The following is a 14,755-nucleotide window of genomic DNA, read 5'->3' on the forward strand; positions in this document are numbered from 1 at the left end:
CTCTTTTATAATCCCTTTAGAGTAACCATGGGTTCAAAAGTAATGTAAACAAGCAAAAATTAGAAGTAGGGAACCCCAGTTGTCTTATTAAAATATTTGACCATTCAATGTGTTTATTCATTCATTTTAAAAATACTCAGTTGGCCTAGTCTTTTATGTCCATGAATGCTTAAATAGGAAATGAAAATTTAGTGAACTTTTAAATTGTTTCATAAAACAAGTATACTTTTTAAAATAACGGATTTGTTTTAAAGGTCAGTTATGTTGAAATACCAATAAATACCTCAAGAAAAATTCCATGCTAGGGTTACTTATTGACTAGTAGCGAACATGAATACATACAAATATATGTATGTATTATATACTTTGTGTATTCATTGTCAATGTAAGACTACACTCCTAAAGCTATCTTTTTTTTGGAGCACATGCAAAATCATATCTCTGTTGTTTTCCTTTGGTTTGAGTTATTTTATATAATATCTATGGAGAAGTAAAAGTGAAAGGTGTTATTATTCAAAGCTACACAAATCTTCCCAAGGTATTGCAAACACTCTTTATTAAATGTGCCCCTTTCTTTTGTTTTACATTAGATGCATGTCTTTTTTGGCTTTAGTTTTTTTTTAATTAATAGACTATTTTTTTAGAGCAGTTTTATGTTTGCAGGAAAATGAGTGAAAAGTACAGAGGATTTCCATGTATCTTCTTATCCACCTGTCCCCAGTTTCCCCTGTTATTAATCTCTTGCATTAATGTGGTACATTTGTTACAATTGATAAGCCAATATTAATACATTATTAATACCAACTAAAGTCTGTAGTTACATTAGGGTTCACTCTTTGTGTTGTACATTCTGTGGGTTTTGACAAGTGTATAATGACATGTATCCATCATTACAATATCATACTGTTCAACTGCTCTAAAATCACCTGTGCTCCACCTGTGTATCCATTCTTCCCTCCCCCCAAATCCCTGACAACCACTGATTTTTTACTGTCTCCACAGTATTGTTTTCCAGAATATCAGATAGTTGGAATCATACAGTATGTAACTTTTTCAGAGTAGTTTCTTTTATTTAGTAAAATGCATTTAAGACCGTTCTGTGTCTTTTCATGACTTAATAGCTCATTTCTTTTTATTGCTAATTAATATTCCATTGTCTGGATGTACCATAGTTTATTTATTCATTCAGTTATTGAAGGGCATCTTGGTTGCTCCCAACTCTTGGCATTTTTGAATAAAGTTGCTATAAACATCCATGTGATGGTTTTGGGGTGGACATAAGTTTTCAGCTCCTTCCGGTAAATATCTAAGAGCATGATTGCTGGATCATATGGCCAGAGTATGTTTAGAATTGTAAAAAACTGCCAACTGCCAAACTGTCTTCCAAGGTGGCTGTACCATTTTGCCTTCCCATCAGCAGTGAATGAGAGCTCCTGTTGCTTCATATCTTCACCAGCATCTGGTGTTGCCAGTGTTGGATTTTAGTCATTCTGATAGGTATGTAGTGTGTCTTTTTTTTATATATGATGTCCTGTTTTTTGTACATACTTTATTTTTATTGAAGTATAGTTGATTTATATACAATGTCATTTTAGTTTCATGTGTACAGCACAGTGATTCAGTTATATACACACTGTTTTTCAGATTCTTTTCCCTTGTAGGTTATTACATGTACATACTTTTATTATTTACTTAATTTTATTTATTTATTTATTTTATTTTTGGCCGCTCCGCAGCAGCATGCGGGATCTTAGTTCCCCGACCAGGGATCGAACCCACGCCCCGTGCATTGGAAGGGTGGGGTCTTAACCACTGAACTGCCAGGGAAGTCCCAAGTGTGTCTTATTTTAATTTGCATTTTTCTGATGTCATACAGTGTGAAGCATCTTTTCATACACTTACTTGCCATCTGCCTATCTTCTTTCGTGAAACGTCTGTTCAGGTCTTTGGCCCATTTTTAAATTGTATTTTGTTTTCTTAGTGCTGAATTTTAAGAGTTCTTTGTATTTGTTGGGGGGCGATTAGAATCCCTTAATGGATGTGTCTTTGCAGTTATCTTATCCCAGTCTATGGCTTGTCTTCTCATTCTCTTGGTAATATCTTTCACAGAACAGAGGCCTCTAATTTTAATCAAGTCCATCTTTTTAATTATTTCTTTCATGGATCGTGCCTTTGGTGTTCTATCTAAAAAGTCATCACTATACCCAGGTCATCTAAATTTTCTCCTGGTATCTTTTAGGAGTTTTAGTTTTGCATTTACATTTAGGTCTGTGATCCATTTTGAGTCAATTTTTCTGAAAGGTGTTGGGTATGTCATATTTTTTTTGCATGTGGATGTCCAGTTGTTCCTTCACCATTTGTTGAAAAGACTTTCCTCCTCCCTTGAATTGCATTTGCGCTTCTGTCAAAGATTAGTCAACTGTATTTGTGTGAGTCTGTTTCTGTAGTATCATTGATATATTTGTCTGGGTTTTTTTCACAAACACCACACTGTCTTAATTATTGCAACTTTTAAGTTAAGTATTAAAATCAGGTGTTGTCAGTCCTCCATCCTTTTTTTTTTCCTCCTTCAATAATGTGTTGACTATTCTGGGTCTTTCCTGTCTCCATATAAACCTTAGAATGAGTTTGTCAATATCCACCAAATAACCTGCTGAGATTTTGACTGGAATTGTGTTGAATCTATAGATCAAGTGGGAAGAACTGACATCTTGACAATAATGAGTCTGCCTATTCATAAATAAGAACTATCTCTTCATTTATTTTTTGAGTACTAATGAAAATGGTATTTCCTTTAATATCAAAGTTCAATTGTCCATTGCTAGTATATTGGAAACCGGTTGACTTTTGTACATTAACCTTGTGTCCTACAATCTTGCTATAATCACTTATTAGTTCCAGGAGATTTTTTGGTGTTTCTTTGGGATTTTCTACATAGACAGTAGTGTCATCTGCAAACAAAGACAGCTTTATTCTTCCTTCCCAATCTGTCTGCTTTTTATTTCCTTTTCTTGTTTATTGCATTAGCTAGGACTTCTAGTACAAGGTTGAGTAGGAGTGTGAGAGGGAACATCTTTACCTTGTTCCTGATCTTAGCAAGAAAACATCTAGTTCGTTTGCATTGTATTTTCTGGAAGAGATTGTAGAGATTTGGAATGATTTCTTTCTTAAATATTTGATAGAATTCACTAGTAACTCACCTAGACCTGATGCTTTCTATTTTGGAAAGCTATTCATTATTGATCAATTTCTTTAATAATATAGGCCTATTCATTCCATAAGTGAGTTTTGATAGATTGTGTCTTTCAAGGAATTGGTTCATTTCATCTAGGTTATCAAGTTTATGGGCACAGAGTTGTTTAAAATATTTTTATTATCCTTTTAATGTCATGGGATCAGTAATGGTGGCCCCTCTTTCATTTCTGATACTATTTATGTCTTCTCTTCTTTATTCTTAGTTAACCTGGCTAGAAGTTTACCAATTTGATTGATCTTTCAAAGAACCAGCTTTTGGTTCCAGTGATTTTTCTCTACTGATTTCTTGTTTTTAATTTCATTGATTTCTGCTCTGATTTTTATCATTTCTTTTCTTCTGTTTACTTGGATTTAATTTGCTGTTCTTTTCCTGGGTATATCTTTTGAGAGTTCAACACATTAGTGAGATAAAACTAAATGCTTCTGAGAGTTATGATAAAATAAGACATAATAGTTTACAGGTGCCATATAAACCTCTGTTTTCTCCAGAAATATTATAGATAAAGCACTTTTTTGTATTTCATTATAATAAGGTTGCTAATATTAGTATTTTAATATTTGTCATCTATGAAGATCATTTCATATACATTTAAAATTTCTTATTACATAGATCATTTTTGTTAAAATTTAAATTTTTTAGTAGGAGTCAATATATAAGATAAATTTATAGATTAAATAAACTTGTTTTCTTATTCTAAAACAGATTTAAGTCAGCTTCCACGAATAGCACATACAGCAAAAATCATGAAGTAGAAACTCACAATTGTTTCTATATAGTTATAATTATAATTCTCAAGTTTGGCTTTGAATTTTCTGGCAACCACAGTAAAGAGATACAATTAAATTCTTGAAAATTTTCTCAGAAAGAATTTGTTTTTTATTCTAAGCAAAGTGTTCCTTAATATTATGTTACAAAAGACATTGTTCATATTGGGCATTATCTAGAGTAAATTTAGTGATGTAACAATGCAATATTTTAATATCAGTTACTGTCATGGATTTTACATGGCAACTTAATGAACGTTAAGGGCATAATATTAAAATATAATTCATTGAGAGCAGTTTTATGAGTGACCAATGTAATAAAGTCTAAGTTTATACCATTCTAGTGTTTTTTTTCTTACACTAAGAATAGAATTTTTAGTATCTAAAGTGGAAATATTTTGCATTCTTTAAATAATGTAATAATATCACTTTTTTAAATTGGCTGGATTTAGATAGCAGAGAAGTTGAGGTTACACCTTCTGATTTGGGCCCAGAATGCTAGAAAGTCAGTGTTCTTGGTAGAGAGAAAAATGCATATATTTGGAAATGAGATAACTAACTAGTAAGGTTGATAACCTATTGTAGAAATTGAAGATCCTAATCAGGTTCCTCACCTTGACAGTATACTGTCCCATCTCTGCACAGAAGTAAGGTAGAAGTATAATGATGAATTTTATTCAAGATTTCTAAGTCACTGTGGCATATGAGCAAATGTTCCAGAATAAATATTTTCAGCCAGCTGTGCTATAGAACACCTTAAATATTTTCATGGAACATCCAGTTTTAGTGCAACGTAATTTTTCACGTTAGCAAACCCATATAAATCCACTGGCATGAAATGCAGCAAAAAATACACCTAAATAACTAAAAATATATTAACATGCTATTGTGTTATATTATGAAAGGCAATTGAGTTTTAGAGAATTCCAGTCATCTTGCGGGGCACAAGCCATAAAGTAATGAACAAATAGCTTAGTATAATCTAGACTTTATACTCTAGTGACATACAGACCACAGACTATTATAATACAGCATACAGAGGCCACTCACCTGGAGGAAGAATTATCCAAAACAGCCTTGAATGATGATAGGAACTGCACATTTAAAAAAGAAAGTAGAAACAAGAAAAGGCTAGAGTATAAAGGATCTTCAACTTAAGATTAGGTTATATCCTAAAAGTATAGTTCTAAGTTCATTTTAGCTTAAGGATATACTTTCCTATAGACATTAACATGGCAGATAGGTCCCTGTCCTACAAACCCTATTTAATTCATAATCTGGAATGTTTCAAATGTTGTGTTGCAGCAAAGAAGAGTTTATCATACCCTCTCTCTCCTGTAAGAAGTACTGGTAGAAGAATATTGGGATTCTTAGTAGTGAAAGGAAGTAATAACTGTCTAATCCCTTCTTGTCTTTACTTTTACTGCTGACTAGGGAATAGAACTGGCGCTTGGAGAAGAAGGAAGGCCAAGAAATACCACTCTAGTCTTTGTCATCACCTCAGTCTATGACTGAGGCTGTAGCTAGCAGTGAATAGGGAGTCCAAGAATGGTGGTGCCTGTAGCTAGGATAAACAGAGGAATGGTAAAAGAGAAGGAAAAAAATCCCCCACAGTTGTAGGAAGGAAAAAGGAATTCCTTTCATATCCTGTATGGGTCATCAATAAATCTTCCTACGTAATGGGTTCTCAAAAGGCAAGAAATGCATACTACTTACACATCCCGAATGACTTGAGGGTTTTTAGAAGTGTCCCTTCTTTTGTTCTTTTTAAACCCAGTAGACTATTGGCTGTCACCAGTCAAAAAATGCCATACCCACAGACATATACATAACACTTTATTTCAAATTAACAAAATTATAAACACAGTTACAGGTAAATGACAATTCAGTACATTTAGTTGGATAATATATATAAAATGCATATATGTGTGGTTAATTTGATGTGAATGTTGACACAGTGCACTGAGAAATGAAAAACATCATGCTGATTGTCCACTGATAACTCTGAAATTGGGAGAAAAACACTGGAATTTTTTTTTTTTAAATCAGATTCTTCTCTTAGCTCTTCTAAAGGGATTTTTAGGAAATTCATAGCTCTCAGAGTTTATATTCACTAGATATAATTTGTATTCCATATATAGTCCTTTATTTTTCTGTAATATTCCCTTCTTGATAATTTATTCTTGATATTTATTGAAGCTACCAAAAATCTATTTATTATCTTGACCTTGTTATTTTGTTTTATATTTTTAATTTGTCTATTTTCCATGTAACTCTTGTTATCCAATTTTTGTCCTCCTTTGAATCCATATTGTAGAAGAATAATGGATCTTTGGGACAGAAGTTGTTTCTCTTAGTATTTTCCCTTATTTCAAGAAAGTGAAAAAGGACCGACCTATACATATTATGTCTCTGGACAAAGTAACCTTTTACCACATATATGTAAATTATGTGTATTACCAAAAAACCCCAAATATATACTAATTGACACATATACTTTCTTCCATAAAGCATATACAAAGGAAGCAATAAGTTGTTCTTGAGGAAAATGTAGTTTTCCCTACTCTTTATCTGTGGTGTACATTGGAGTCTGACCTGGATTTGAATCTCAACTCTCTACTACTTCTACTCTGGTAACCTTGAATAAATTTATGTTTCTTTGTGTCTGTTTCTTCATCTTTAAAACGGGACTAATAATTCCTAGCTCATAGTGTTATCTGGAGAATTAAATGAGATAGTCTAAGTTTGTAGTTTTTAAACACTGTTCTCTGGTACCCTAGAGCTCAATAGAGACATTTAATGGGTCACTTGTATCTTTATGTTTAGGGTTCTACAGAAGATTTGGTTTGAGAAAGAGGGTCCTGAGGTTCTCTGTTTAAAAACATTTGAGGGCTTCCCTGGTGGCACAGTGGTTGAGAGTCTGCCTGCCGATGCAGGGGACACGGGTTCGTGCCCTGGTCCGGGAAGATCCCACATGCCGCGGAGCGACTAGGCCTGTGAGCCATGGCCGCTGAGCCTGTGCGTCCAGAGCCTGTGCTCCACGACGGGAGAGGCCACAACAGTGAGAGGCCCGCATACCGCAAAAAAAAAAAAAAAAAAAAAAGTTTGAAAGCCACAGCTGTAAGTAAAGTGCCTTGCGCATAATAGATACTGAACAGATACTAGTTCTTTCATGTAGGTTAGAAAATCTCCACTCCTTTCTCTCCCACATGAGGCTCCCTTCCAATCAGTATATTGAAATGCTATGTTGTTTTTCTTTAACTCCTTTATTGAGATATAATTCACATACCATACAATTCACCTATTTAAAGTGTACAATTTAGTGGTTTTTAGTATATTCACAGAGTTATGCAGCCATAATCACAATGCAATTTTAGAACATTATCATCACCTTCAAAAGAAACTCTACCCATTAGCAGTCGAATTAACTTGTTTTTGAATTGTTTCCATTGTTAATTAGAAGTTAAACTAGGGGTAAGTTAACACATCAAGAAGAGCAAAATGAATCTAATGTCTGTACCTCCGTAAGTCAGTGAACCATGTTTCTTCATTGATTTATGTAGGTACAGACATTAGATTCCATTATGGCATTTAGCCTACTTAATTTTATATATTAAGTCACTAAAGACTTGATTCTTTACAGTTTTCACTTCTAGAAGTTCATTTATCTACTTTTATAACTTTTAAAGATGAGTACTTGATCTGTATATCCTGATCTTAGCTTAGACATTCAACACATATTTTATCAAGTACTTGTTATGAGCCAGGTGCTATGTTAGACTCCTAGGGTTAAACAATTAATGAGACACACTTTAAGGAGTTCACAGTTTTAGAAGAGTAACAGGTAAACCAAAGACAGTAATGTGGTGTGATTATTATTATGGAGAAGTGTACAGAGTGCTGTCAGTACACACTTAAGGGATTAATAAATTCTCCCAGTGAAGAAGATTGGGGGAGGGGCAGGAAAGGGAAAGAACAGAGACTGAAGAGTTACAGAGACGCTGCAAAGAGGCTGGACCTTGAAAAATGAGTAGAATTCACTGGGCAGGTAATGGAGGAGAAATACATTCTAAAAAAGCTAAGAGTATATAACCCAAGCCTAATCCTTGAGGATTAAAAGCATACATTACGTTTAATGAAAGTCAGTGAGTTAATTGATGTGACTAGAGGGAACTGAACCTAGTGAATAGTGATAAAACAGAAAAGTTGGCTGGAGCAGATTGTGAGGGCCCAAAAGTCAGCCTAACACCTTATTTTATCACCTTCCCCCTTCCATTCCTAGCTTTACTCTACAGATAATTAGCCTTTCCCAATCTAATATTTATGTTAACATAGTTCCTACTACTATTATCCTAGTTCCCCAGGAGTTATCTTTGACTTTTTTCACTAGCTTCCTTCCCATATACATTCTCATGTTAATTATTAAGTATCTGTCTCTTCCTTTCCATTCACACAGTCACCACCATTTTCTCTTTCCTAGGATCTCCTTTCTATTTCTTTTGTTCATTTTTGATATTACATTTTCCCATTCCTAGGACTTTACCTCTCATCTACTTTGTTATTCAAAGTAGCTTTATACAGTAGTTAAAATGGTTCCTGTATCAGGGAATCTGAAGAGTATGAAGAGCCATTTATAAAAAGGAAAACTCTGACAGAGTTTATTAACTCTTATCTAGACTTCACTAATAAGGAAGTTCTCCATGTACTGGTTATATCGAGTGAAAACAAGGGACAGAAGAGTATAGTATATTACCTTTTGTGGCAGAAAGCAGAGGGATCTTAGGGTATAGATACTATTTGCATAGAGAAAGTGAAAAACTATAGGAGAAATAAAGACTATCCAAAGAAGCAGGTGGAAATTGGGTGGAAAAGGACAGGAGTGAAGACAGGTCTCAATGTATTTACCTTTTCATGTTGTTTGGATTTTCAAACGGAATATTTCATCTGTTTAAAGCTCTGGCCTTGTGTGCCACTGCAGGGGAGTGGGATTGAGGGACTCTGTTGATTGCCTGTTGCCTCATATATGAAATCACTCCTGAGTCTGCCACTCAGATCTGTCCACTCTGATTATGCCTTGGTATGATCCCTTTAACTGAAATGAACTCTGTCTATCCATGTCCCCAAACCACTTTCAAAACAATTCAGAACTCATCGCTTCCTTCTCCACAATTGGTTAATTATTTCATTCTATCATCTGAACTTAATATATTTATTTATATTCTATATTTACATTTTGGTTCTTTGTTGGTATCTCATAAGTATTCTCATTTATTTCATGAACGGTTTCTACTTAGATTGGTAATACCTTCAGTAGTAAAGCATGTTCTTTTCTCTCTTGTCTTATCTGAAGCATAATTTAATAGATACGCGGTAATTTTTATTTACCTCGGATTATCCTAACATGTTAATTTCATTTGGATAATTTTAATCAATGAATTTTAAATTAGAAAAGCTGCCATACAGAAAAACTAAGTTTGACTACTTTTCCATTATCTAAACTTCAAAGTATTAAGTAGGAAAATATTTTATTTAAAAACCATTGAAAATAATTAGGGTAACTTTCTGGTTAAGATGAAAATATCTGAATTTACTCACTAAAAAAGTAAACGTAACACGACCACTTGATATTAATTTGCATGGAATACAGTGTTATTTGTATGCTAGTTACTAATTAATACAATAATTGAGATTTGTGTGGTTTTTTGTCTTTGCTAATATATGACATGCAGAGTTAGTTCTGAATTTATAAGTAAAATATGATAAATATAATAGTCAATCTATCTTTTTTTTATATTAACAATGTCAAAAGTAAGAAACTTTAAATTCTACTAGGAAATGAACATTTATTTTTCAAATTGATCATAGAAACTTGTAAGCTGAGGGTCCTTTAGTATGTTTTTATTACTTGATGTATTCTAATCAGACACTTATTTTGAAACAGGCAAGAAAATTGGATGTATATTTTGAATATGAAGAAAAAATAATGAGCAAAACTACTCTGGATAAATCGCTTCTAGATATAATATCAGACCCTGATGGTATGTACCATGAATTTGAGGTTAATGTAAGTTTTACTTCTGATGAATCCAGCATTTTCAATTTGAGTAAAATCTGAATAGAATCATTGTTTTTCTCACAATCTTTGCTATTAATGAGATAATTAAATGAGCTATTTCCTGTTGAGAAATTTGTAGCATAGCAGTTACTAAGGTAGAAAAATCATTTACATTTTATTTTATTGAACTTTTCTTTGATGGTATGTAAGTGCTTTTTTGGGGAGAGGGAGGTATTTAAGCACTTTTTGTATTCATTTGTTTAAAGTGATACATTTGAAGCTCAATTTCTGCTGGCTCCAGGAAGACTTGAAGGTAAAATATTCAAAGCCAGCATCTCTAAGTGATGCAGTTTCTAATTACTTTGGTTTCACTCTAAAGAGTTTCTTAAAATGATGTATCTAAAACTGAATTTTGTTTTAAATATTTAGGGAATTCACTTTTTTTTAAACACCTTTATTGGAGTATAATTGCTTTACAATGGTGTGTTAGTTTCTGCTTTATAACAAAATGAATCAGCTATACATATACATATATCCCCATATCTCCTCCCCCTTGCGTCTCCCTCCCACCTTCCCTATCCCACCCCTCTAGGTGGTCACAAAGCACCGAGCTGATCTCCCTGTGCTATGCGGCTGCTTCCCAATAACTATCTACTTTACATTGGTTAGTATACATAAGTCCATGCCACTCTCTCACTTTCTCCCAGCTTACCCTTCCCCCACCCCGTGTCCTCAAGTCCATTCTCTACGTCTGCGTCTTTATTCCTGTCCTGCCTCTAGGTTCTTCAGAACGTTTTTTTTTTTTAGATTCCATATATATGTGTTAGCATACAGTATTTATTTTTCTCTTTCTGACTTACTTCACTCTGTATGACAGTCTCTAGGTCCCTCCACCTCACTACAGATAACTCAGTTTCATTTCTTTTTATGGCTAATATTCCATTGTGTATATGTGCCACATCTTCTTTATCCATTCATCTGTTGATGGACACTTAGGTTGCTTCCACGTCCTGGCTATTGTAAGTAGAGCTGCAATGAACATGGTGGTACATGACTTTTTTTTTTTTTTTTTTTATGTTGAGGTAGTTTCCCTTTATGCCCACTTTCTGGAGAGTTTTTATCATAAATGGGTGTTGAATTTTGTCAAAAGCTTTTTCTGCATCTATTGAGATGATCATATGGTTTTTCTTCGTCAATTTGTTAATATGGTGTATCACATTGATGATTTGCGTATATTGAAGAATCTTTGCATCCCTGGGATAAATCCCACTTGATCATGGTGTATGATCCTTTTAATGTGTTGTTGGATTCTGTTTGCTAGTATTTTGTTGAGGATTTTTGCATCTATATTCATCAGTGATATTTGTCTGTAATTTTCTTTTTTTGTAGTACCTTTGTCTGGTTTTGGTATCAGGGTGATGGTGGCCTTGTAGAATGAGTTTGGGAGTTCCTTCCTCTGCAATTTTTTGGAAGACTGTGAGAAGGATGGGTGTTAGCTCTTCTCTAAATATTTGATAGAATTCACCTGTGAAGCCATCTGGCTTTTGTTTCTTGGATGATTTCTTGCATCTTCTCGATCTTTGCCTCCATTCTTTTTCTGAGGTCCTGGATCATCTTCACTGTCATTATTCTGAATTCTTTTTCTGGAAGATTGCCTATCTCCATTTCATTTAGTTGTTTTTCTGGTGTTTTATCTTGTTCCTTCATCTGGTACATAGCCCTCTGCCTTTTCATCTTGCCTATCTTTCTGTGAATGTGGTTTTTGTTCCACAGGCTGCAGGATTGTAGTTCTTCTTACTTCTGCTGTCTGCCCTCTGGTGGATGAGGATATATAAGAGGCTTGTCCATGACTCTTTTTGAATTATGGTTTTCCCAGGGTATGTGTCCAGTAGTGGGATTGCTGGGTCGTATAGTAGTTCTGTTTTTAGTTTTTTAAGGAACCACCATACTGTTCTCCATAGTGGCTGTATCAATTTACATTCCCACCAACAGTGCAAGAGGGTTCCCTTTTTTCCACACCCTCTCCAGCATTTATTGTTTGTAGATTTTTTGAACATGGCCATTCTGACTGGTGTGAGGTGATACCTCATTGTAGTTTTGACTTTCATTTCTCTAATGATTAGTAGTGTTAAGCAGGCTTTCATGTGTTTGTTGGCAATCTGTATATCTTGTTTGGAGAAATGTCTATGTAGATCTTCTGCCCATTTTTGGATTGGGTTGTTTGTGTTTTTGATATTGACCTGCTTGTAAATTTTGGAGATTAATCCTTTGTCAGTTGCTTCAATTGCAAATATTTTCTCCCATTCTGAGGGTTGTCTTTTGGTCTTGTTTATGGTTTCCTGTGCTTTGCAAAAGGTTTTAAGGTTCATTAGGTCCCATTAGGTTTTTTTTTGTTTTGTTTTTATTTCCATTCCTCTAGGAGGTGGGTCTAAAAAGATCTTGCTGTGATTTATCTCATAGAGTGTTCTGCCTATGTTTTTTTCTCTAGGAGTTTTATAGTATCTGGTCTTACATTTAGGGTTTTAATCCGTTTTAAGTTTATTTTTGTGTATGGTGTTCGGGAGTGCTCTAACTTCATTTTTTTACATGTAGCTGTCCAGGTTTCCCAGCACCACTTATGAAGATGCTGTCTTTTCTCCATTGTATATTCTTGCCTCCTTTATCAAAAATAAGGTGACCAGGGCTTCCCTGATGGCACAGTGGTTGAGAGTCCGCCTGCCGATGTAGGGGACACGGGTTCGTGCCCCGGTCTGGGAAGATCCCACATGCCATGGAGCGGCTAGGCCCATGAGCCATGGCTGCTGAGCCTGTGCGTCTGGAGCCTGTGGTCCGCAACGGGAGAGGCCACAACAGTGAGAGGCCCGCGTACCGCAAAAAAAAAAAAAGAAACAAAGAAGGTGACCATAGGAGCGTGGGTTTATCTCTGTGCTTTCTATCCTGTTCTATTGATCTATATTTCTGTTTTTGTGCCAGTACCATATTGTCTTGATTACTGTACCTTTGTATTGTAGTCTGAAGTCTGGGAGCCTGATTCCTCCAGCTCTGTTTTTCTTTCTCAAGATTGCTTTGGCTATTCAGGGTCTTTTGCATTTCCAAACAAATTGTGCAACTTTTTGTTGTAGTTCTGTGAAAAATGCCATTGGTAGTTTAATAGGGATTGCATTGAATCTGTAGATTGCTGTGGGTAGTACACTCATTTTCACAATGTTGATTATTCCAATCCAAGAACATGGTATATCTTTCTCTCTGTTTGTATCATCTTTAATTTCTTTCATCAGTGTCTCATAGTTTTCTGCATACAGGTCTTTTGTCTCCTTAAGTAGGTTTATTCCTGGGTGTTTTATTCTTTTTGTTGCAATGGTAAATGAGAGTGTTTCCTTAATTTCTCTTTCAGATTTTTCATCACTAGTGTGTAGGAATGCAAGAGATTTCTGTGCATTAATTTTGTATCCTGCTACTTTACCAAATTCATTGGTGACCTCTAGTAGTTTTTTGGTAGCATCTTTAGGATTCTCTATGTATAGTATCATGTCATCTGTAAACAGTGACAGCTTTACTTCTTCTTTTCCAATTTGGCTTCCTTTTATTTCCTTTTCTTCTCTGATTGCCGTGGCTAAAACTTCCAAAACTATGTTGAATAATAGTGGTGAGAGTGGACAACCTTGTTTTGTTCCTGATCTTAGAGGAAATGGTTTCAATTTTTTATCATTGTGAGCGATGTTGGCTGTCCGTTTGTCATATATGGCCTTTATTATGTTGAGGTAATTTCCCTCTATGCCTACTACCTGGAGGGTTTTTATCATAAATGGGTGTTGAATTTTGTTGAAAGCTTTTTCTGCATCTATTGAGATGATCATATGGTTTTTATTCTTCAGTTTGTTATTATGGTATATCACATTGATTGATTTGTGTATATTGAAGAATCCTTGCATTCCTGGGATAAACCTCACTTGATCATGGTATATGATCCTGTTAATGTGGTGTTGGATTCTGTCTGCTAGTATTTTGTTGAGGATTTTTGCATCTATGTTCATCAGTGATATTGGCCTGTAGTTTTCTTTCTTTGTGACACCTTTGTCTGGTTTTGGTATCAGCGTTATGGTGACCTTGTAGAGTGAGTTTGGGAGTGTTCCTCCCTCTGCTATATTTTGGAAGAGTTTGAGAAGGATAGGTGTTAGCTCTTCTCTAAATGTTTGATAGAATTTGCCTGTGAATCCATCTGGTCCTGGGCTTTTGTTTTTTGGAAGATATTTAATCACAGTCTCAATTTCAGTGCTTGTGATTGGTCTGTTTACATTTTCTACTTCTTCCTGGTTCAGTCTTGGAAGGTTGTGCTTTTCTAAGAATTTGTCCATTTTTCCACATTGTTCATTTTATTGGCATAGAGTTGCTTGTAGTAATCTCTTGTGATCCTTTGTATTTCTGCAATGTCAGTTGTTACCTTTCCTTTTTCATTTCTAACTGTACTGATTTGAGTCCTCTCCCTTTTTTTCTTGATGAGTCTGGCTAATGGTTTGTCAACTTTATTTTCTCAAAGAACCAGCTTTTAGTTTTATTGATCTTTGCTATCGTTTCCTTCATTTCTTTTTCATTTATTTCTGATCTCATCTTTATGATTTCTTTCCTTCTGCTAACTTTGGGGGGTTTTTGTTCTTCTTTCTCTAATAGCTTTAGGTATAA

At 34.6% G+C, this 14,755-nt stretch overlaps 1 protein-coding gene across 10 annotated transcripts in view; it reads left to right on the plus strand.

Annotated features, from left to right (window-relative positions):
• SCFD1 (sec1 family domain containing 1) overlaps nucleotides 1-14,755 on the plus strand; it is a 134,907-nt gene that overhangs the window by 71,343 nt on the left and 48,809 nt on the right. For all 10 annotated transcript variants that reach the window (XR_003433593.1, XR_003433598.1, XR_003433594.1 and 7 more), the window contains one exon: nucleotides 9,962-10,058. Coding sequence is in view for 2 of the 10 variants with exons in the window: in XM_027110989.1 (XP_026966790.1) it covers nucleotides 9,962-10,058 (97 nt within the window). In the remaining 8 variants the exon portion in view is untranslated. The remainder of the gene's footprint in view (nucleotides 1-9,961; nucleotides 10,059-14,755) is intronic.

This window comes from Aethalodelphis obliquidens, unplaced genomic scaffold (genome assembly GCF_003676395.1).
Source record: "Aethalodelphis obliquidens isolate GAN/ISIS:26980383/991018 unplaced genomic scaffold, ASM367639v1 scaffold10, whole genome shotgun sequence".
Lineage (NCBI taxonomy): Eukaryota > Metazoa > Chordata > Mammalia > Artiodactyla > Delphinidae > Aethalodelphis > Aethalodelphis obliquidens.